Raw genomic sequence first — 24,348 nt, 5'->3', positions numbered from 1 at the left:
GGACTTCCTTGTAAAGCCATAAGGTCATTGATGTCCCAAGGACAGGTGCTTTGGAGGTTCTTTAATATCCTTAAAGGTTCCTAGAGGTCCTTAAACAGCCTTTAAAGACATCGAAGGTTAATGGAGGTCTTTGGATTTTCATGAGGGTTCTTCATTGTTGGGCCATAGAGAACTGTGGATCTTTGGGTGGATTTAGATCCTTTGAAAACCCCTGTAAGTAGAGCTGCCACTAACAATTATTTTCATTATCGGTTAATCTGCTTATTATTTTCTCGATTAATTGATTTGTCTTTATAATGTTGCAAAATATTTTAAAATCCCTGCTATAATATGTTAGAGCTTATGGTGATGTCATCAAATATGTTGTTTTGTCTGATCAACAGTCCAAACTCCAAAGATATTCAGTTTACTATCATGTATGACAGTTTTTTTTTTTGGGGGGGGGGGGGGGGGGGTTGAAAATGTATGAAAAAGATTATTCAGTTATTAAAATTGTTGCTGATTGAGGTACTGTAGGAGGGTTGTGTCTAGAAGGTAACCCTAGATATGTGAAACTTGCGCGATTTGCAAGGAAGTAATAACTTTAACCCACACCACGTTTCAAGTGATCATTTTAAAGGACCAGTCTTTAGGATTTAGTGGCATCTAGCGGTGAAGTTGCAGATTGCAACCCTTTACCCTCACGCCTTCATACCAAGCACATAGGAGAATCTATGGTGGCTGCGAAACTGGCGAAAAAATGTGAAAGACCCTCTTTAGAGCCAGTGTTTGGTTTGTCCATTCTAGGCTACTGTAGAAACATGGCGGGGTCTGTGGAAGAGGACCCGCCCCCATGGATGTATAAAGAGAACTGAGTACAACGTCGGAGGCGGGGACCCGTTCATTCCTATGAAAGTTTCTCAGTGGCGCATGAAGCCAAAAAATCCACTTTCCGACTTTAAAGAAATTACCTGGATGGAAACATACTGCGTCTCAAGTGAGCGTGCTCTATGGGTCCGGTTTAGCCCTCCGGCTACCTCGAACGGGGATCAAACAATTCAATCATGCGGCTCTTCTAGACTTTCGAAATGTGATCAGACTGAATGGATCAAATTCTGATAGTGAAACCAATTGTTTTGCAGGGGTTTCGACACTCAAAAAAATGGTTTACAGTTGCTCCTTTTCTCATGATTGTGTGCGGTGGCAAAAATGAGGGAAGTTGTAATTCCACAGACTGGCCACTATGCCAAATTGCCTTGAAAGCCCATGGCTCTTCCTGGGGTTTTCCCCACTCCTTAAAGGGCTCATTGTAAGATAACAAAAACACAATGATTCTTATTTTCTGGTGATTATACACCAATGAACACATACTCATGAATATTATATTCCATTTCTGCCTAGTCTGTTTTGCCAGATGCTACTAAATTCTACACACTGCGCCTTTAACCCAAACCATGTTCTTTCCCTAACCAGAACCAAGTGGTTTTTGTGCCGAAACCTAACCAAACCCTAAAATTAACGTTGTCACATCATAAAACAGCGAGACCAGAATATTTTGAGAGTTTCCCAAATCTAGGGTTACCATCTAAACACGACCGTGCAGGAGATCCCCGCGTGGCCGCTGGCCCTTTAAGATGAGCGGGAGGGGGGCGCGGAGCATCTCGGCTGCGGTGTTTTTGTCTCTCTATCAGTGAGCGCTCCTGGGCCGAGTCGGCTGAAAGGATTTCCAGAGGGCAGGTAAGAGCAGCAAATAACTTTAACATTTCCTCTGTTTTTTGTTGTTGTTTTTTCTTAAGAAAAAAACGCCTCGGACTCCCTGTCAAATTCTATGTAAAGCGCTTCAGACGAGGCTCCTTCTCGGGAGTGTGACTTCTTTTGTGAAGCGTCGGTCCTGCCCATTCCCCCGGTGCTCTCTCTCTGCGAAGTAACGGGTCTTCTATCCTCCTAAATCACCTCACTTATACTCACATCACTGCCTAATGTTCTGACTAATTGGGCTCCTTATTACTTCTAGTATGTCTTTACCCTTAGAGGAGAGTGTAACTGAGTCTCGTGCTCGCTTCTCCAGTCCGTGCCTTTTTGTTAAGAGCATCACTCCCGCCGCGCGGTGGCGAGGAGCGAAAAATGTCTATAATACAATAATAATAATAATAATCTCATAGAGGCTTAAAGTGAGTCTGGTTTACTGGAGTCTGAGTTGACAGAGACCTAATGCTATTTAATTGGGTTGAGTTATTATGATATGGGAGATTATCCCTTTAAAAGCTGTGGTATTTTCCATACAGTATCCACGTGAAATTCATCATATAGCCTACAGGCTGGAAGCTATTGTTATTTTCGTGCAGGGCTCATACAGGGGACATACTTTAGTCTTTAATTGCTTGAAGCAGGAGTTTGAGATTACAGCATACTGTATATAACATATTGCATATCCAAATATCCCCACCCCCACCCCCCATGTTATTTCTGAACGAGCAAAAACATTTAGATGTTATTTTTCTGTTTTTGTCCTTCATTATGAAACTTTTCCGCGTGATCTGTTTGCAACGATCTAACCCCTTTTTTTTTTTGATAATTCCATTTAAAAAATGAAAAGCTCAGTGAAAGCTGCAGACTCCGGGGAGAGGGTGGGTCCGCGCACTCTGCAAGTTTTCATGACTTCCAGATGTTCATCAGCATGTCGTCTCCGCTTCTCGCCCTCAAATTCTGCTCGTCTCGCCGCCTGTAGCTGGTCAGTGGTCAACTGAGGGTAGTTTATGTCCTCGGGAGATGGATGAGGAGGTCTGATGGAGTTGCATGTCAACAAGGAAAGAAGAGAGTAAACCAGCCTAAAACTTAACTTTTTGTATGGCTCTTTCTTGAATGCAAAAAATAAGGGGTGCTTGCTTTTCTTGACCTACACTAATGACCCTGACTCATTTTCCTTAATACACCCATTCGGAGGGTGTAATGGGGAAAAGGGGCAACCATGTAGCTCATGTTTTTCCCTTTGTAATGTGATATGTGACAGGATGTCTCATATGTGTGGTTCACTGTCCAGATTCACCAGTAAACACGTCAGATGTTGTTTTGATGAAGGACACGCAGAACTTGGCAGGATGTGGGGAGTGTAGTCATCAGCCTGGTACACTGTATTATACAATACTCCACTGTACTGCTGTTGTGTAATGGGGCTGCTCACTGTATTAAATCACCTACGAGCAAATAGCCAAAGATCGTAGCAGCTGCCTGGCCGGTCAAATGGTTTCTGTCCTGTCATTCATGTTGTTACATGGGCAGAGTAGTGGTCTGTGGCTCCAGTATTTAGTCTACACTCAATGTAGTAAATGGGATGGACAAAATATCACAAACCTCTCAATATACCACCGCTGTAGCCTCCAAAATGACCACAAACGTGGAATCAACACCTCTGAAACAGTTATAACCTTCATGAAGGTGGGATTTATTGCGGCGCTGTTGTATTAGGTTGCATTAGTCTTGGCTGGGTGTGCCTATTAAACAGTCAGCTGGATATTTCCTTATTGTTTTGAGCTCTAGTGAGTGTAATAACATTGAAAAACAGACTCTTCCTCCTTTGCGTGGGGACCCCCTGGAATCCCATCTGCTCAGGTTTGTCTGCAGCTGGAGTTTCCTTCAGCAGGTTTTCTTTCCAGGCTGGAATGTGATTGTCTCATTACAGCATTTGGACCCAGGGGTGCTGTGGTGGAATGCAGGGTTATAAACCCCATTTGCACACAGGGCCACACGCCGGGCATTTAAATGGTTTAGCAAGGCTAATGAAATTACACCCTGAACCTGCATGAGACTGTCTGTCACTGTCTAAAGTCTACGACTAATTAGCCACGTTGGACAGTTTTACTAGCTAATGAATTATCTGTTCTGTTAATACACAGCATTGATGATTTTCATCAGTTGTAACAAGGAAAGTTAGTGATATAAGTCGAATTTAAGTGATATAATGGGCCTTTCTCAATGTATACACACAGTCAAATTGTGTTTTCTTTGTATTTTGTCTGCATGTATCCTATTTAGATCAGAAAACCCAAATGTTCTGCCATTTTACACATTCTCCCATCCTCCTAAGCAGCCCATTAATCTATAAATATACCCCTTCTGATTTGACAAAAAGGTTCATTTATTTAATGAGTGGGGATAAGCATACGGCCCAGTATTGCAGAAGTAGCATCAGCCAGATTTGGGATGGACAATAAGGGTTAATATACTCTCACTTAAGTATATTGATTGGGGCAACCACTATAGTAATGTGTTCAGTGAGCATATGGTCTAATCTGGCTTTTGAGGTACTAGGGACAGTAATTCATTATCTGCCTGAATAATCCGACTTGATCCCCTTTAATACATTAATCACTCGGAAAAGCAAGATGGACTGTTCTATCCAGTAAAACACACAAACACGTTGGAATTGTAGGCTAAGTGTTATGGATGTTTATCCTGTCCTCTTTTGTTGTCTTTATGTCCGCTGAGCATTTTGACCAACGGCTCTCATTGAATCAGGAAGTAATTGATAAGATCCCTTAGAGGGAACCACTTAACTACATCACCGCTGCAGTTAGATTACTTCCTCTGCTCTGCTGTGCCGTCCGTCCGCTCAGTAGGACAACACACCCCGACCTGAGCTTTTAACCCCAGCGCCGCTTTGACCGCCCAACACCACCCATCTTTACTGCCGTCTGGACTTCGTCTTCCTCCCCTGCAGACCCCAGAGTTTCCTCAAAACAACCTCTCTGCTCGGCATCATTCTTAATCCCCACCTCCACAACTGCACAGGAATTTTCTCCCAAATGCCCTTTTCTTTTTTCTTTCTTTTTTTTTGTCTTTTTTTTCCGGTGCTGCTCCTTGCCGCTCAGCCCCACCCTTGCTCAGTTTCCTGTTGGAGGTCAGCACAATGACCAATAGCAGACCGGCGGGTGTTTACTCTGCTCCTGTTCCAGGAGTAATGTGAGCTGGTCGGCCCCTCCCTTTGGCCGTACTCTAGCCAGCACCAGACTGCTTGGCCCAGCGCCTTCTGCTCCTCCATACCACCACTCCTTAATGTAAAAAACAGGGATTTTTGCTAAAGGGCAGAAAGTCCTGGAATCCCATTGGGTTACGATTTCACTGATTTCACTTTCACTGAGTTTAAAGGCCAAATTAGTCAAAAAAAACACGTCCACCAACAGCACAAGAACACACTGTTGTCATGTTGATATGAGATCATCTGGCCTTGTTGCACATGGTGAAGGCCCCGTCTGTCATGCAGTGACGTACACCGTTCAGCCACATTATGCCTGCTGACAAATGGCTGTTGTTGCCTTTACATTTAGCATTCTTTAGCTGTTCAGGGGAGCAATTGGATGTAATTTTTTTCTCATTTATTATTAATTCAGGACCAGTCAACTGAATGAAACCATCTGTGCCGCAGAGTGATGAGAGGGACAAAGAAGTCTCAGTGGACAGACAAATCCCTACAGCACGCAGATCAACAGCAGTGTCTCGTGTTGCGATCTCTATGTAACATTTAAAACTCTTCTGCACGTCTATATTAAGGTCTTTGCGGCCTGTTACTCAGAGAAAAAAAAACCCTCTGAACAACAATTAGCTTTATTTAGTTTAGACAAAGTACTGCTTCTCGTAGGGATTCTCTATTGTCGCTCTATTTTTAGGCGTGGAATGCACAAATGATGGTAATCTTCTAGGCGGAGCCATTTAAGATTATGAGGAAAGGTCCTTTGAAACTTTATTTACTCATTGTGAGTTGCTCTTGTGACCCTGTATGTGATCTTTCTGGCGTTCTTCCTGCGTTAACAGGAGTACATTCTGGTGTCAGCGGCGGGATTTGCAGTGATTCATACTGATGGAGTCCAAATCTGAGAGCAGTCATGGTCTTCTCATTCGCAAAGTTTCCATCTAAAACTCTCAGCAGCTTTTCTTTTTTTTTTCTTCCTCTTGCAGTTTTGCCTTTCTTTACTGACATTCCCACTCTTTATCGCCCACCCTCCCTCATACTGTACTACTCTCCTCAGCTTTCTCTCTCTAACCCCTGCTTCTTTCTTTCTTTCTCGTTTACACTCTTCTTCTCCTTGTTACTTTTTCTCTTGGCCTGGGAGGAAGTGACTTGGTTGTTTCTGGATCCTCGGGGAATAGAAAGATGGAGCTCCCTTTCCTGTAACCCTTTCTTCATCAGGCCTCAGACTATTGGCTCATATATCATCTCTGTTCTGCTTCATCAGTTAACCTGGTATGATGATAATGGTGCACGCACTGGCAACGGAGTGACAATCAGCCTCTTAAGACTTTAGAAAATGTCAACAGACTGCTCTCAAAATGTTGTAACTGTTTATGGGAATAATAAATCAGAAATTCATCATCACACCGTGAGATTTATCACCATGTGGGCTAGATAGGCAAATTAAAAACAGCTAAATCATAAAGCTTTCATATCACTGGTGCCCTTACCTGAATAAATCAACTTAAAAGCTACAGCTGTGTTTTTTGATCTGTGGGAGTCTAAAGGCCACGGACAGTGTTGGTGTATTGAGGGACCTGTGAGTTGTGAGTGCTGTGTGGGAGTCGATGGGAGTTCAAGTTGTCTTCTTTAACCTTCGGTATTTGTCTTACACAAGTATTTGCCATCTGCACCAACAGAGTTATAACTAAAGGCTACACATCGGTCATCTTATCCTTTTAGAGTAGTTCTTAGCATTGATTTATAAGTCTCATTTTGCATTCATATGTATGTCATTCAATGTTTTTCATAATTAGGAGCACACATAGCCAAGATAGGTCATTTTTGGAGCCTTGTGCACTTCTAGATCTAGATACCAGTCACTTATTGCAAGTCCTGTTCCATGTATTTCCAGTTTCTGTCAATGTGTGGGTCCACAACAGCACTTCATCAACTGTTTGTTTGTTTTGAGGCATTTTTTCTCGCCACACACTCATACACACACACTGTTTCTGTCTGTCTGTCTTTCTCTGAGATGCCCCTCCTCACTTTATATTAGAACCAGCTGTGGAACTAGGGGCTGAATGAATGGCTCTTTGTGATTTGGCTGTCGTTCCAGTCTAAAAGGTCTGTTTCTCCCCCTACCACTCCACCCTCTGCGGTATTGGCATGACAACAGTATGAAACAATGGACTGAACAACAACAGGTCTTATTATGATATTATGCAAAGGTCACTCAAAACTGTTCCAAGGCTACAAGGCCCCTCCGACAAAATGTCGACCACGCTTTCACAGCAGCCGGGCTCTGAGCAGTCTCAGCAAAAGTATGAGAATCAGCAGACACAGTCATGCAGCTTATCTGTTGGACATGCACGCAGTAGTTAGAGCGCAAGCTTCAAGCCTGTGTTGTCCATGAAGGGAATGCATTATAAGGCTCATGAAATCAGTCCAGCCTTAAGTCGTTAAAGGTGATCTGCGAAAGATGACGGCTGTTCCCACAAAACTGGAGGGCGTGTGTGCCGTTTGGATTTAGCAGTAGTCACAGAGGCAGGAAAAAACAGAAAACGTTGCCCAGTCACATGACAGGGAGACTCCCAGCCTTAAATTGATTAGAAAGCCTTGAATTAGAGAGAGGATTGGGGAAGGAGAAATCGTTTCTTGAAAGTTGGGAGAGCAGCTATGATGAAGCTCCATCAATGCTGATCTACAAGGAGGTCAGATGAGTGATTGGCATCTCATGAGGGTATATTGTTCACATCCGCCGTGTCAGTCAAAACCACTGGAATGTTTTGGAATGTTTTTTCTGGCTTTGCAACTTGTGTTTATAGTCTTGCGGGGGCCAGTCTTTTGTAACCTGTCATAAGTCTGTTTTTATCTCTGTGTCAACAGTGCTACACACCTTCTAATGGAGTTTTACTGATGTCCCCCGAAGACTACTTGTCTAAATCCCACTTCTTTTATTTTCATGAGATTTACATTTTTCTAACTAAGAACTGTTCAAATCAAAAGCAGTGTCTGCCAAAGTTCAAGTTTCCTGTATTCCTGTTTCCCACAGGTGCTGACTGTAAGAAAAGGACTGTAAGAAAAGGAAGGGAGAGCAAGGAGACTGGGGAGGAGAGATCCCGTCCTTGCAGTGCAAGCAGCTGGTATGAAGCGGAAAATAAATCCCACTTTTCCTAATTCACAAACCATTCCCAAGCTCGAGCAGAATAGCAATCACCAAAGGCTGAGACACTCTGTAATGCAGTGGAAAAATCCATAAAGATCTTCTCTGGGTGGTGGGAAGAGTGGTATTTCTGACTTAGCAATACTGAGGTCTAATCCTTTGTAATGGCAATAATAATAAGGTGACTCAATGAATGGAAGCAATGAGTTTGATAAACTTGGGAGAGCTGACCTCTAAATGAGGCCTGGCATTTTAAATGACTTTTCAGGGTGGTCTCAATCCTCTGATACACCAAAGACACTGGGATCTGTATACATACTGTAAATCAAATCCTCTAGGTACTACCACGCAGGAGTTTGGTTATAAATGAGTAAACCTGAAGCTCCCCCGCATGAACAAAAACAAAATATTTGTAGTTACTGCAAGAGGTCAAAGAAGCTACAGCGTATTGCAGTTATTCTCGTGAAATCTTACAGGACATACCACAGACTGGAAATTTGTGCTGGGTGACCTGCATCTTACCCCCCGAGGGTTGTCTTAATCTTAATGGCAGGGAATGGAGGGGGGTAGAGCAGGCGAAGTTAACATCCGTTAATGTGGTATGCAGCTGTATGGGGAGGTAGGGGGGTGTAAAGGGGGCAAGGCATTTGTCCTGGACGAGGCTGGCCGGGTAAAGTCTTCTGAAGAATGGTGGTGTGGTGCTTCGGAAGGGCGCACACTGGTTTCTGTTCAGATGTCATCTCAAAGGAACTCTGTTTGAGTGCAGAGAGAGAGGGAGGAAAGTCAGCCACTCCACCCTGGTCATACACACAATCAGAGGAGTATGTACACACTTGCTAGCACATCTGAAACACCCAATGAGCCACTGTTGGAGAAGCAGATGTGGAGGCCTGTTGGCGTGAGCGTTTTGTGGGGATGATGTGGGAAGAATGGCACCCGGAGAAGCTTTAGGGGAAAGAGGGAGCAGGGAAGAGACATTTGAACTAGAGAATAATGCGAGTTTGTGTGTGCAGATATAATCTGAAGGAGTCGAAAACTGCGTTTGTGTGTTTTTTTTGAAGTTGAATCAAGTGGACATGTCAGCCACCGTGTCTGCTGGGCTGGGATGTTTGGTTGCTTAACTGCAGACTCTAATTATATCTCATCAACTGTCCCCTGTCAGCGCTGTCCTCCACCCTCCTGTATACACACACACACACACACACACACTCTCACACTCCGTTTCTCACACGCACACGCTTTCTCACTCCCAACCACTCCCTTTCTCTCTGCCCTGCTCTCATTTTCTCACACATGTAGTCATACACAGACCACCCTGTACAACATGCAGCACATAATCAATCTAACACTTTCATTCCATACTGGAGATAAACAGACACTGCCCGATGAAGGCATGGAGCCAGAACAGTCTGGTTTGATTCTTGAGTGTTAATGTTTAATGAAATTATTCCAGATAAGTAAAAACATTTTTGACTGTGATGAAAGAGAGATTTTGTCTGCTTCTGCTTTTTGGGAATCTTTGTTTTTCAGCTTCTTTTTTTCATTCTGCAAATCTCCAGTGTTAAGCATATATGCAAGGCAAAATTTACATCTGGAACATCTGTTGAATTCCTCAATTGTAAGCGCAAATATTTTTGGCTTGGTGTTGGTACCCTATCAAATTAAATTTAACATTGTAATCTTCCCTTACCACGAGGGTATGAGGGGAACTTTTAATTCTGCCAATGTTAAAATGGCTGCGTCCGTGTATGCATACACATTTTCATGCCTGACGGTGTGTGTGGCAATCTTGGTATGAGAGGGTGATGAAGGGCACAGATAAGGGGAATCACATCGAGACATTAAACCGACTACAGGACTTCAAAAATACCAAGTCAATTTAGTCAGTGTTTCCAAGTGCCCTACTTTTCACGAACGACCAAGCACTGACTACAGTCACAAGATAGCGAGAGAGAGAGTGAGAGAGAGAGAGAAAGAGCTCGTCTTAGAGAAGAGAGACTCACATCTTGCTGAAGAAATAGAAAAAAACGCCTTAAACTGAAGCAAACTGAGTATGCAATAAAAAACAAAGTGGAGGTTTGCCGCCCAAACTTATGATCTTAGCTCCTTAAAGTCTCAGTAATATAATGATGTTCAACTGGCTAATGCCGTGGATGGCTTAAATATTACATCCCAAGTTCCCACAAACTGATGACCTAGAAAGTTAATCTTTTCCAAGCAGACACAAACTCAGAGGCATTGGCGTTGTCGGCTCTACTATCATTGCTGGCAGTGTGTTGCTCTCTGTGGGAGGAACAGGCACAATCTTTTGTTTATAAGGAGTCAAATGCATTACCTTTGGTATGAAAAATGTATTAAAGTTCTCAGTAATTCACTGTGCTTTTTGTGTTAAAGTTATGAGCAAATGCATGCGGAGGGAATGAGAGAGACAGTGACCGGCTGATACCTCCTGATCATCAGCTGACGTTGTGAGGGGGAGAAAGCACCAGAAAGACATAAAGGGAGGACAACTAGAGAAGAAACAGGAGGGGGGAAGATGTGAAGAAAGTGAGAGAAAGAAAGTGGAGAGAGTGTCTGTAAACCCTGAATTGAGAGGCAAAGTTAGCGTGCACAGATGATTCCTAATAAGGTTGTAACTGGCAGTCTCAAACCTCTGTCCTCGAAGTAGCTGCCAGGAAACTTTCCCCTGTAACTCCTCGTCTCTGAATGCTAAGAACAGAAACAAACACACAATCGACTGTGACCCACAATGCCTTGAAAAATGAACGGATAAAATTAGACCGGAATGGAGAGTGAACCAGTGAAAGGACAACAATTTTTGATCATCATACAAAGACAACAATATGGTCAGAAAGAGCAGTGATTTATCACTGGATTAATATGTAGAATATTCACATCTACTGTTTATAAACAATTTATAAGATGTCCATACAACTACTGATCTTGTCAGGGTTCTGTTAGCATAATAAATCACTTAAATGGGAATGGTTTATTGCATTAACTCCTGTCTTGTTATTACTGTGAGTAAAGCCTTTGCACTTTTAATATTTATATTGAACACGTATTTATAAATTGAACTTGTGTCTGTCTCTCTACAGGTGAGAGTTGGTGGGTGATTGTGTGAATAGCAGCCACAAGCTCATTATGGCTCAGGTGCTGCACATGGACCCTGGCTTCCCAGGTGCAGCTTCCGTTTATTTACTGTATACTAATAATACTCAACATAATAATCAAATTATTTTTAAGATAATTAGTTCCTTTTGTATGATTCTGACTGTCAGACAACTTAAAAGTATTTAACAGTTGTGATATCCCAACACTTACAAGGTCAGGTAATAGTGAACTGCACCATTCCTCTTTGTACCTAATTTGGTGATTTTTCCAGAGTACATACATAAATACACAGTAGCCCAACAGTAATGCTATTTTCTAAAGTCTGAGCCCAAGATTAGACGCAGATTTCCGTTTGTTTAAAGTTTATTTCCTTCCCCCTCAGGGAAACTCAACCCGCCTGCTCCCCCTTCCCTGCACGGCAAGGAACAGGAGGCACCCTACTCAGTGGAGACCCCCTATGGCTACCGTCTGGACCTAGACTTCCTCAAATATGTAAACGACATAGAGAAAGGAAACACTATCAAGAAGGTGCCTATCCAACGCCGGCCGCGTTATGGCTCCCTGCCCCGTGGTTATGGCTACACCGGCTCCTGGTGGACCTCCACAGAGTCTCTGTGCTCAAATGCCAGCATGGACAGTCGGCACTCCTCCTTCTCCTACTGTGCTCCAGGCTACCACACGTCGCAGAGGCCCAACTTCAGCACTGCGCGGGTGGAGAAGACCTTGATGGATGCGCGCAGGAAGCTGGAGGAGGAGAAAGAAGGGCGGAGATTCTCCAACCTGGGCAGTATGCACAGCAGCATGGCAGGCTCTAACACTTCCATCAGCAGTGCAAACAGCTTCAACCGGGCCCAGGGTGGAAGCGGATCCTTTACCCCCATGAGTTCTGGCCTGTCCACCCCAGTGACCCCAACCCCAGCCCACTTGCAGCATGTCAGGGAGCAGATGGCAGCAGCCCTCAGGAAGATAAAGGAGCTAGAGGAGCAGGTAAAGACCATCCCTGTGCTCCAGGTCAAAATCTCTGTGCTGCAGGAGGAGAAACGGCAGCTCAGCGTCCAGTTGAAGAGTCAGAAGTTTTTGGGCCACTCTCTGGGTTTTAGCCGAGGCCGCCCTCGAGGAGAGTTGTACATTGACATCCCTGAAGAAGAGGTGAGCACTGGAGCTAAGAGCAGCAACAAGCCATCAGGGCCACTGTCTCCCACCACACCTGAGAACTCCAAACAAGACTCAGGATGTGAGATTGAGGACACAGTGATTGTGGGTGGAGCTCGACCGGATGCAAAGCGGGAAGTGCGCACCATCGGAGTGGGACCAGAGGACGAGAGGGGCAGTCGTCAGGTGGGAGTTGGGGTTCGGGAGGTGGATCTGGGGCTGCTGCCAGAGGCAGAGGCTCTTAAGAATCAAGTGAGTTTGCTTGAGAGCCAGCTAAAGAGGATGATGGAGGAGAGGCAGGCTGCAGTCCGGAAGGCCCCTCAGGCAGACCACCCAGTGATGGCCACCAGCATGGGGTGGCAGGAGCTACAGGACAGCAACCTGCAGACTCTGGTCAGTTTCACACAACAGCCCCAACAGAGGGAACAGAGAACTGTGGGAATCCAAGTGTACACGCTGGAGCAGCCTACTGTGGTGGAGGTGGGCACTCTGCTCCGAGCAGTAAGCTGCAGCTCCCCCTCTCCTCAGCCAGCTGGTGGAGTCATGGAAGACCACCACAGAGGACAAACTGAAGGTAACTATGACCATGACGAGCGACACATGGTTTATTAACTTCACCTGTACAGTCTAATGCAGTCCAGTGCAACAGCCCCTTGTGAGGCAAATATATAGAGAGGTCCTTGATGTTTTCTGTGACCCTCATGTATGCAAAAGCGAGTTGACAAAACATTAAAAACACTTTTCAATATGATACTGATACAAACTGCAGCCAGAAAAAGTACCGCACAGAACACCTTTCTGACACTGAAACTAATCATTTTAACTTTCACAAAGCTGGACTAATGTATGAGATTTAATTAGATTGTACATGTGCAACAAATCAACTGAGAAATCAGTGTATATGAACCTGTCTTAACAACTTTTTATGAAAATTGTTGGATAAAGTATTTTATTTGATTAGTTAAGGCTGAAAATTTTGAAATTCTTTTTTTTTCTGTTTCCAGAGGCTCCAGTTGAGTTGCCGATTGCGGTCAGCTCCAAGCAGGTACGCGATGTCCTAAAGAGCGAGCTGTCCACCTCTGTACCTGTAGCTAATCCTGCCATCGCTGTAGGCAATAAGACTGGTTTGGTGCATTTAAAAGAAGGAGAGACACACCTGGAAACAACCATAGAGGCTGTCCAGTCACACGAGGGACCTAAGACAGGTAAGTGGACCACCTATCGTTAGAAACTTGTTTTAATTACATGATAGGGACTGATTTATATCTGAGAAATGTTATGTTTTCCAGCCTCATCTCCCCAATCCTCTTTGAGGTCCATTATGAAGCGGAAAGCAGAGGGTGAACCGGGCTCCCCCTCTACAAAGAAAAACCTGCAGTTCATTGGAGTCAATGGAGGGTAAGTATCATTTATGTTTTAAAAGGTGTAGATTGGTTTTTACTGATTTTAATCCACGTGTAATGTTCCCACATAACCAAAAGTTGTTGTGTTTCCTCCTCTAAGTGGAAACTTTTCACTTCAGTTCACAGTTAAAATGCTTCTAATAACAGAAAGTTAGAAAAAAATAGGAAAATGAGCTGTTTTTTTCCCCCAAAATGATGAATATTGATATTGGTCTAATCTTTAAAACCTTTAACTGTATTTTTGTATTATTTATTTTTTTAGTATAAATACCAATGTTTTCCCATATTTTTAAACACCAAAATAACAAGCAAAAATAATGAAAACTAAAAAAAACTTCTCATATTTTAAATTAGCAGTTAGATTTAGAAGCACATTTAAAGTCAAAAGCAGATTGCTACAGTAAACCTTCTCTCTAATACAAAGAAAATGCTCAGTTTATAATCATCATTTCTTAATCCTTTGTGTTTCAACTTGAAGCCAGCTTTGTTTGGGGGTCCCATCACAGATTTAGGGTGGGAAGGTCTTTCCTGCATTTGTATTAATGGTGTGTGAGTTGCAGTGACTGTTGGAGCTCTTTGACATGGAAACATGTTCTTGTCTTGCAGCTATGAGTCTACATCATCAGACGATAGCAGCAGCGAGAGCTCGGACGAGGGGAGTGACTCCAGTGAATATCATGAAGCCAGAGAAAAATTACCCGAGTCTACAGTCCAGCACCAGCAAATAACCCACACCAAGGCCTCCCAGCCCCAAGAAAGCAACAGCGTACCTCAGCAGACTGCTGTCAAACTACCAGCCGTCATTCCAAACTCGCAGCAGAGTCCCAACCAGTCTGCAACTGTAGGCATAACACTGCCAGACAAAGCCCCCATGTCACCAGCGATGGACACTGTTGTGCAAAAATGTGCCTCACAGCCACCAGCCTCTGGCTCCATCCCGACTCCACCACATCCAGCAAACGTTTCTGCCTCTAAAGAGACTGTCAGCCAATCATCGGAAAAGCACACAGTCACCCAGGAGATCACCTCCACATCATCCAGCACTGAATCCACTCCTGAACAAAGCTCCAAGTCCTCAGTAGCCTGTTCTGCACCACTGTGTGTCACTAAAACCACTGACATTACCAAACAGCAGTACACCATCCAGTCAGACACAACTATCCTCTCCAGCCAATCAGAGTCCAAGCCAGCAGCTGAAAGCATCACGAATGACACTACTACCACAGCTTCTGCCACACAAGTCAGGTAAACATACTCATGGTGAACAGACTGATACAGTGGTGATGTTAATGTGTAGGAGTAACTGTGTCTGATACTATTAAGCCTGTGTAGGAGCATCAGTGACTGATTTTGTGTTACCTCACTGTCTGTCAGACCGGAGCTGAGCGACAGCCTGAAGTCAGCTCTCAGTACTCTGCAGAAAGCCCTGGGAGAACCCAACGCCTTCAGCCAACAAGGAGCAGTATGTGTTCATTTTAATTCACTTTATTTTAACAGGATAATCCACTCAGTATCAATACAACTTTCCAGGAAACCCCAATAGTGTCCTTTTTCATAAGAAGCAATCACACTGACAACTACAAGCAGCTTTGAATAAGTCAAGGAAACATAATTTAACTGTTAGTGATAAATGGGGCTCAAAATAAATACATATTTCAGCATTTTTTTAAGGTATTTTGCAAGCACTATAAGAGCAAACTCCAAACTGTGAGTGCAGAAGAAGAATGAATGGAAAAATGGCTGTTGAATCTGATATTTAAGATATTAAGTTACTAAAAAATTGCAATGTGTTAAGTCTGCATTGATCTTTCAGTAGTCTTTTTAAAATAACGTGGTCCATTGTCTTGCCAGTGAGCTGTGCTCTTTGATTTACCCCACAGTCTGTCGAGTGTGTCTCTAAGTGTCCTCATTATGTCTGATCTCAGAGGGCAGCCTACACCAGTGTGCTGCAGGAGTGGCTGCGTGTGTCCTGTCACAAAGCAGCGGACACGGCTGTTGTCAAGGCCTATATGGATACGTTTGCCTCACTCTCCCCTCAGCTGCTGGAGTTTGTGATCAACATGGCAGACGGCAACGGCAATACAGCGCTTCACTACACCGTCTCCCACTCCAACTTCCCCGTGGTGAAACTGCTGCTGGACACCGGTGAGTTGTGTCTGTGTGTGCGAGGATAAATAAGTGAAGAGAGACAAGATTACACAAGGATGATTTAAGTATAGAGGTGGGTCATAGGGGCAATAAATGTCCCAGCATCATGTCAACATCCATAAGTTAAGAGTATTTACTGAAACATTTAAGTCACATTCCATTGTGTCAAATGTTTTTTAGTGTTTTCGTGGAATAAAATCTATAATTTTTACAAAATGCACGTCAGGTATTTCAGATAGAGCCCGACCGATACTGGATTTTTGGTGTCGATGCCAATACCAATATTAGTGAGTAAAAAATTCTGATATTGATATATTGGCCGATAATCTTGTATATACAGAATATATACATAAACACGCAGTTTTTGCAATGATCCCTCAAATGTGGTTATCAAACATTTGTGACAAAGATATGTAATGGAGGCATGATATTTTACAGCTTAACAAACTTTTTTATAAAATTACATCAGAGCACTGAAACATTAAAGTTCACAGGGAATTTAATGATTATAAATTACTAAAAATAAAAAAAAACACAGGACAAAAAAACATATGTACGTATATATTCATCTTTAGAATTAAGAAAAAGGATCAAATATATATAAAATGCTGCCTACATAACTTTAAAAAACTAAATATTGGCACATATCGGACAATACATACACCGATACCAATATATAATATAATAATATCGGCTGACCGATATATTGGTCGGGCTCTAATTTCAGATTTTATGTTGTGGCAGATTTCGGTATAACTTATTTTTCATTTAGATATGACAACTATATGACATGACATAACATGACAACTACAATATCTTATTATATTATATATATATATATATCTATATAATGACTCACCTTGCCATAATTTAAAGTAGAAGACGTGATTTTGGATGAATTTGTCAAATACATCATACATCTCATTGTTTGTGCTGCTGTTGTGTCCCCTGCCACACTGATTGCTCTATTTACCTGACAGGCCTGTGTAACGCTGACAAACAGAACAAGGCTGGCTACACAGCCATCATGCTCACAGCTCTGGCTGCCTTCCATTCTGACAGTGACCTTCAAACTGTCCTGCAGCTGCTGCGCACAGGGGACGTCAACGCCAAGGCCAGCCAGGTGCGCCCTCTATTGCTCATTAGTTCTTACTGCACCTCCACACACAACCATTTCAGACAACCATTTCAGAGCTGGATGCACAGATCAAATAATATTTAGAGGTGTTTTTTTTATAGTTCTGCTCCTTTAATGTGTCTCATGACTCATGACAGTTTGCAGCATGTAAAGAAATTCAGTTTACATGAAAGCAGCTTAGCTCTGAACTTAGGTTTTCATGTTGAAGAGGTTAAAAATTTTGAATAATGCATATTTGTAGGCTGGTCAGACAGCGCTGATGCTAGCAGTCAGCCACGGTCGGGGGGACATGGTGCGGGCCCTTCTGTCCTGTGGGGCACAGGTCAACATCCGTGATGATGACGGCTCCACGGCGCTCATGTGTGCCTGCGAACACGGTCATGTGGACATTGTGCGTCAGCTACTGTCTGTGCCAGGCTGTGATGCCACCCTCACCGATAACGTAAGCATTTTTCATCCTTTTTCCTATTTTTTATTTCAAACAAATCCAGCCGAAACCCATCATCTTACCATCATCCTCACATTCTTTGTTACAGGACGGCAGCACAGCACTGTCCATCGCCCTGGAGGCCAGCCAGAACGACATTGCTGTGCTTCTGTATGCTCACCTCAACTTTGCGAAGCCTCCTTCCCCTGTGAGTACTTTAATCAGTGCCGCTAACCCACATATACACAGTAATTTCCCAGCAGTAGCATTTCCATACATCATAAACAGTCAAATCAACACATTCAGGAGTCACAGTCATCACTCTCTACACATACACACAGTCAAACTACATTGTGTGTATAGCACATTATGAAATAAATCTTGCTCATTATCTGTTTCATTCTCTTTCTACTTGAATTGAAAGTTAGCTTTTAGTAAAGTACCATGGATTGTTAAGACAATATTATTTTCAAATTTAATTAAGGATTATTCTGGAAAATGTATGGATTCACTAATTGAAGAGGAAGGAACAACAAAACTGTTTATTGTAGCAGTTCAGCACAAAAAACTTTTTAACTACTCATAAATCACAGATTTGATTATATATGATACATCTAGCATAAAACAACATCTGAGCTTTAAGATTTTTTTCTTTAAATTTCTCATATTAGACTTAATTTTTCCTACAATATGTGTGTAGTCATATATCTATACTTGGTCCCAGCTTAGGATACAAGTAACTGAGCCACCAAAACATCGCAACACCCATGAAAAACATATAAGTTCTCAACTAAAATACTTTTTTTTTTTTTTTAACCTTGTCTAGGTTTCACCGAAGTCTCCTCTCTTGGGTTCCTCTCCTCCTGCCAGCGAAACAAAATAAATCCCACTGCCTCTGCAGCTGACTGCAGCTCTACAGCCAATCCACAGCAACAGAAACATTGAGTTTGTGTGTGTTTGTTTTCACCCTCCATAATTTAAGTACATTTTAATGTGCAGATAATTACACGTTGGCTTGCACCATTGTTATCCATTGCTTTTTGTACACGGTGGTCTGTTTCTAATTGCCTTTGTGGTTGAAGACGTGCATTTTCTAATGTGGTACAATCTGAAAAACTGAACCTCTAGGTCAGCTGTGTAAATATTAGTTCAGTCTTGCAATAATCCAGTTGTCAACACTGTTTCTAGTGGCACTTACAAGTCAAATTTGTTCACTAAATAACATTATACAGTTCATTATTGTACACATTTTGTTTTATTTCATATGGATCTCATACTAGTTGCTTTATAGAGTGATATGTTTTCATTGTAGTGTGTACAGTAGCTGTTACACAGTAACATTTTATGTGCGACCATCACAGTCATTTGGAATAACAAAAGCCACCCCTCTCATTGATAAGTGTCCTTGATCAATTGCATCAACTGGCTCATTGGTGCTGCAAAAATATAATACATAAGACTCCACTTCAACAGTATATCAATATTTATACACAAGATTTATTTACTCTAGAGTATTTTTGATATTGATTTTTTTATTCTGACTTAATTCAGGACCTCCAAGGACCATGATTTTTATTTCCCAGACAAAATATTACACCTTTTTAACCAGAGGACAGACATTTATTTTAGGTGCTAAACACATTTCCCCAAATAAACCCAAAGATTTATCACCCCTATCAACTCTGTGACACTGTAAATTGTAGTAATAATATTATGTGGGTGCATCAGCAACAACACTAGCCTAGCATCTTTGTGGAAAGGAGGGAGAGGTCAACATTATTCTCTGAAGGCTACGGTACTATGGTCTTTGTATATTGTACGTGAAGGTATTTTAGATGGTTGTAAGGAAAGATTAAAGATTAGATGTATCTGCATTTGTAATATTTTGTGCTTATAAGATTTGAAGAGGAAGGTACAACCAGACTGTGGAGAAATGACTGAAAGCACTGCTGAAGCCACCTCTGCCGTGGTCACGTTGGTAAGATTTGTCAGGAAATCAGAAAGTGACTTATTGGGGTCTTAAAAGGACATGCCATGTAAAATATGAATATCAAAATAATATATGTCAATTTAAACCGGTAGTTATTATGCCTAAAATTAAAATTCTTGAACCATAGTGCATAGGCTATCGATGTCAAAAATTTCTATTACTTTTTAAAGATTTTTTTCACAACTTTCATATTCACTTTTAAGCAATTGAATTTTTTATAAACTTTTGATTTTTTTTAATTTAAGTATCTATCTTTTTATACATTTAAAATTTTTAAGCTCACAACTTCTTTATGTAATCGCACAGCTTTAGTTTATGTTTTATGAAGGATTATGTAAAATTTTAGATTGTGTTCCTCCTATTCTAATTTGTGCATCTTTTGGAAAAACATTGAATTAATAAATGTGGACCACACTGTTGCTATTGTTTTTATTCACTATTACTACAATATGACTGTTTGCATCTACAGTAAGTTGCCATCAATGAAGTTAACATCGGCCAAAATACATCATAGGAAGCTCTAATAAAGAGACGAAGCTCATGACAACAAGCCGTCTATCAGAGAGAAATAACATCATGTCATGCATCTTTGGTATTGCATGTTTGGAGAAGTCCACTAGAGGGAGCCCCAACACAAACAGTTGAGTAGGTTCTTGCCCTTTACTCTACATCAAACGCCTGGTATTATGTAACACAGAGCACTGTAACTGTTACTAATTTAAAGGTCCACCAGTATCATCATAATCACCTTAGTTTTCCAAACTGTGGCTTGTTTTATTCCATTTATACATTTTAACCCAATTTCATCCATTTCAATCTGAACAGCATTATGATGTAAAATGTATTTTCTTATGATGCTCCCAACAGGAAATGTCTTTAATATTCTATTGGTAGTTTATTAACGATCTTTGTCTTGTGGTAGTCAACACTTGTGACAGTATTTTGGTATTATTTCTATTGACTCCTTCAACAAAAATAATATATACTAAATACATAAAATGAATAATATAATAACACACTTTCCAATTCCTTTTCACAAGAGGGTAAAAGCAAGACATTTAAATTATGCTTGCATAATAATAATAATAATTGTATAATAAATTAGTAACAATGTTGGTTAAAAAAAAACCTTTAAATCTGAAACAAGAAGGTGCTTCTCTGAAGGTAAGGTCCATGTAGCATGACACATTGGTTTTCTCTATTGACTTGCAAGCCCATTGCTGGTTGTTAACATCAAGGTTATAATGCCACCTGTTATTTGAGCGAGACTATGACCCACAGTATCAGCTGCTCAGAGGTCTTCAGATTCATGATGAGGTTTGTTTCTACTTGGCACTGTAGCTGGCAGGAGTTGGGTAGGCTCCATGTTGATAAAGTGGAGGAGAGTGTGGAGTGGAGCTTTTAAAACTTGGCATGTTGATGTTCTTTTTTGGTCCAAGATACTGCACTCTGATTTTTGTTTACACAGCATATAAAGTTAATTTTCTTCTTGCTTTACTTGTGCCATTTTTACCAGCAACAGCCAGGCAATGGGCAGCCATATACTCTACTTTCCTTTGAAACAATGCAATCATATATAACATTTTGAAAGTCTGCCCTTTTCACAATCTCTAAGAAAAACATTGCCACTGTGCCAGCTGGCTTTCTCAGACAGTTACTTGTCTTTGGGAGGAGTCGGTAAGATAGCATGTCGGTATATACGGTGCCTTAAGTCAGCACCATGAAAATGCTGTCATGAACATATTTGAAACATAGCTAAAACATTTAGTGGACACCTACCAGCCAATCAGAAATGAGCAGGCTTTTTTTAATTCTCTTGAGGCAAAGAGTTCACCTGAGCAGACTGACCTCCTCACTGACCTGTCCATCCATTCAATATTCGTGTTTTCAAACTGTGTGACAGTGTCTCTAAGTGTTAAATTATCATTTTAATATCTTTTTAAACATGCACTTTATCTGCCAAGGTAGCAGGTAAAGCAGCCTGATTTGTTTATGATTATGAGCACTGCAAGAATGTAAAGCCAACAGCAACAGAATGACGGATGTATCAACATTAGTTCTCTGTGAATGAGCCACATGTTATCGTGCAAGGCAGCTGCCTGCAACTTTAGCGGCTATCAGCTGAACTATACACTGGAAAAAAAAAAAACACTTATCTGTGTGTCTCTTGAATGGATCCTCCCTTGCCGCTACAGTATGCTGGGTTAGATAAGAAAACACAGCATGTTTTGGCAAGAAACAAGAATAAGTCATCAAATGGAAAGGTTTCCAACTGATAAACAAATCCATTAAAAGTACTTGGTCACAGAGCCTAGATTTTAAAATCTGTTTAAATTATGTCTGCTATATGTTTGAAAGCTTTGACCAGAGCAAAGGCTTTAGTCTTTCAAGTCTGCCAACAATAATTGCAGTCAGATACAAATATAAATTATATTAGTTCTTCATTTCTTTAGTTGTGGGTTGTGATTGAACATTTTGTTCTGGAATAATTTCTGAAAGTGTCCAATTATTAAGATTGTGCAATTAAAATATAGATATAGCTGCCTTATGCTTTGACCTGCTCCTTTAAAACTACATCTGAAATATTTTGATATGCCAGTGGTAGTAGTAGTATAATTTTGCCTGGAATTACAAATTAATCAGTTAACTAATGATTGGTTGACTTGCCCGTGATACAGGAGCACATTTAGACTGTCTTAGGAACTGTAAACTGGATTCTATGAGTTATTTGAACTTAGTCAATGTCAATATGATTGTGGGAGATTTTTTAATGCCTTAGAATAGTTTTATCTACATTCTGAGTGATTTTGAGTTATTGAGGTCCAAAGTTTTGACATCCTAGGTAACAAAGCTGATATACAGTACAGTTCTCCTATATAATATCAAAATCCTATCCACTTTTTAAATGGGGTTTTCATGATCAGGTGATCTTCAGATAGAACCTTCTAACTCTAACTCACGTTTCTTTTGGGATCATAAGTTTTCATCTGCTGACTCACAGAAAGTGACGATTTTGTTTGAAAAAGTAGACAGATTAGAATTTTTTTTGTTTTAATACACAAAATCAAAGTCTGAACTACTGAAGGGAGTACTGAAGGGTACATTTGGTTTTCATTGACAGTTAATCAAGTATTACAAACAACAAAATTCAAGACAATTAGAAAAAACATTTAAAAATGTTTCCCCATTACTTTGCTGATATCTCCTCTCCTTTCTCTGATTTGTTTTGTTGGTTTTTGCTGCTGTCTCTGCCTATTGCTCTTCATTTCAGAATCTTTCTTATCTTTTTCTGCTCCCAAATGTACTATATATATATATATATACACACATATATATATATATATATATATATATATATATATATATATATATATATATATATATATATATATATATATATATATACAGTTAGGTCATCAGTTTTGACAAACTGGGGTCTCTGTCAATGTCTGAGCTCTGAATGTTTCTGTCATCACTGTGTCTGCTGCAGAATTCAAGTTGTAATGTTAAACAGACACAAATCCAGTTTGCAGCAGGTTAGTGTTAGCATCAACAACTAGCAGCCTGAATGTATCTCATATTCTTACATATTAATATTTTGGCTTTAATTGCTTATTTTTAAGTAGTCAGAGTAACTTAAGTCACCAATAATAACAGTAATTATGGCTACCAACTGTTCCATGTGAATAACTAATTTTTGCCAAAAAACGTCAGATAAAATCTTATTGTTCTAAGGTCGCGTTTTGTTTTCTTATCTTATGCATGCTGCAGCCCAGTGCCTCATGCAGCCTATCTAGGAGGTGGGCCTGGGTGTGGCCATGCTTTGTTTCAGACATAAAACTGCAACAGCTTGCGCCGACCACAATATACAGTCAAACAAAGGCAAGGTAACGAGTCTCACCGCTAAGGATAAGGACACAGTCTGGGGCCTTCTAGGCTGAAGTGTCTGGAAAGGCAGAGGACATCAGCAAAGATGCTGTGGCCAGGTGAATATGACCCATTACTTAATGTTATAACCAACTTCCACGTTGACTGATTGATTTATATATTCATTTGCTTCCTCATGTTTTACCCTGAATGCTGATTGTGTACCCGCAGACCGAGACTTACTTCTCCCACTGGAAGGACCTGTGTCCCAGCTCTGCTCCAGTGAAGCAGCACAGAATATCTGTGATGTCTGGAGTTGCTGATGCTGTGACCAATATGGACCACCTGACTACAGGTCTTCTCAACCTCAGCGAGCTGCATGCCTTCGCTCTGCAAATGGACACATCACATGTGAGTGTAGATAACTCTATTTTTACCACACAACTGCTTTTTTTCAGCCGTTCAATAGCACACATGACATTAAATTAGAATTTTAAATGTCAAGCAATTTTGAACATAATGTTTGAACATCATCTGGATAGGCAGTAACATTTTAACTCTTATTATTATCATTATAACATTATTATGTTTCAAGTGACCAAACAAAAGCCACATTTGTTACATTTAATGGCAACAATAGATATTATGTGGAGCTATTAATATATAAATACCTGACCTATCCTTCCTCTATATAACAACAAAAAATACACCAACAATAATAAAAGGCTTGAACTATCTGGCCAGTAACCACTATGGTCAGGCAGTTAGTTAGTGGCTGCAACACTCACGCAGAAAACATCAACATGAAGGCTGGGCTGTTTTTGAATATAGATAACAATGGTCATAACAGTTCAATAACGCATTACCTTGAGATTATCAAGGTACATGTGCAGTTTCTCAGAGTGCAGCTCTCTCATGGACGTATAAAGAGAACTGGATACAACGTCGGAGGCGGGGCCCCGTTCATTCTTATGAAAGTTGCTCAGTGGCGCATGAAGCCAAAAAATCGACTTCCTGGT

The 24,348-nt window shown here is 41.1% G+C and overlaps 1 protein-coding gene and 1 long non-coding RNA gene across 2 annotated transcripts; one reads left to right on the top strand and one right to left on the bottom strand.

Annotated features, from left to right (window-relative positions):
• The first annotated feature begins 1,608 nt into the window (after positions 1 to 1,608).
• On the top strand, positions 1,609 to 19,881 carry kank2 (KN motif and ankyrin repeat domains 2). Its single transcript, XM_067570969.1, has 13 exons — positions 1,609 to 1,716; positions 7,980 to 8,070; positions 11,189 to 11,271; positions 11,587 to 12,930; positions 13,361 to 13,561; positions 13,646 to 13,754; positions 14,366 to 15,004; positions 15,134 to 15,221; positions 15,685 to 15,904; positions 16,888 to 17,030; positions 17,287 to 17,487; positions 17,582 to 17,680; positions 18,299 to 19,881. The coding sequence occupies exons 3-13, from the start codon at positions 11,235 to 11,237 to the stop codon at positions 18,353 to 18,355; spliced, it is 3,138 nt and encodes a 1,045-aa protein (XP_067427070.1). The 5' UTR covers positions 1,609 to 1,716; positions 7,980 to 8,070; positions 11,189 to 11,234; the 3' UTR covers positions 18,356 to 19,881.
• A 302-nt stretch (positions 19,882 to 20,183) lies between these two features.
• Positions 20,184 to 24,285, bottom strand: LOC137168420 (uncharacterized). Its single transcript, XR_010924278.1, has 3 exons — positions 24,196 to 24,285; positions 23,573 to 23,719; positions 20,184 to 21,661 (listed from the first exon to the last, which is right to left on the bottom strand). It is a non-coding gene; the product is annotated as an uncharacterized lncRNA (long non-coding RNA).
• Between the last annotated feature and the right edge of the window lie 63 nt (positions 24,286 to 24,348).

The sequence above is a fragment of the Thunnus thynnus genome, chromosome 17, assembly GCF_963924715.1.
Source record: "Thunnus thynnus chromosome 17, fThuThy2.1, whole genome shotgun sequence".
NCBI lineage: Eukaryota > Metazoa > Chordata > Actinopteri > Scombriformes > Scombridae > Thunnus > Thunnus thynnus.
Note: the sequence above shows the minus strand (reverse complement) of the source record. Positions and strands in the feature narration are given on the sequence as shown.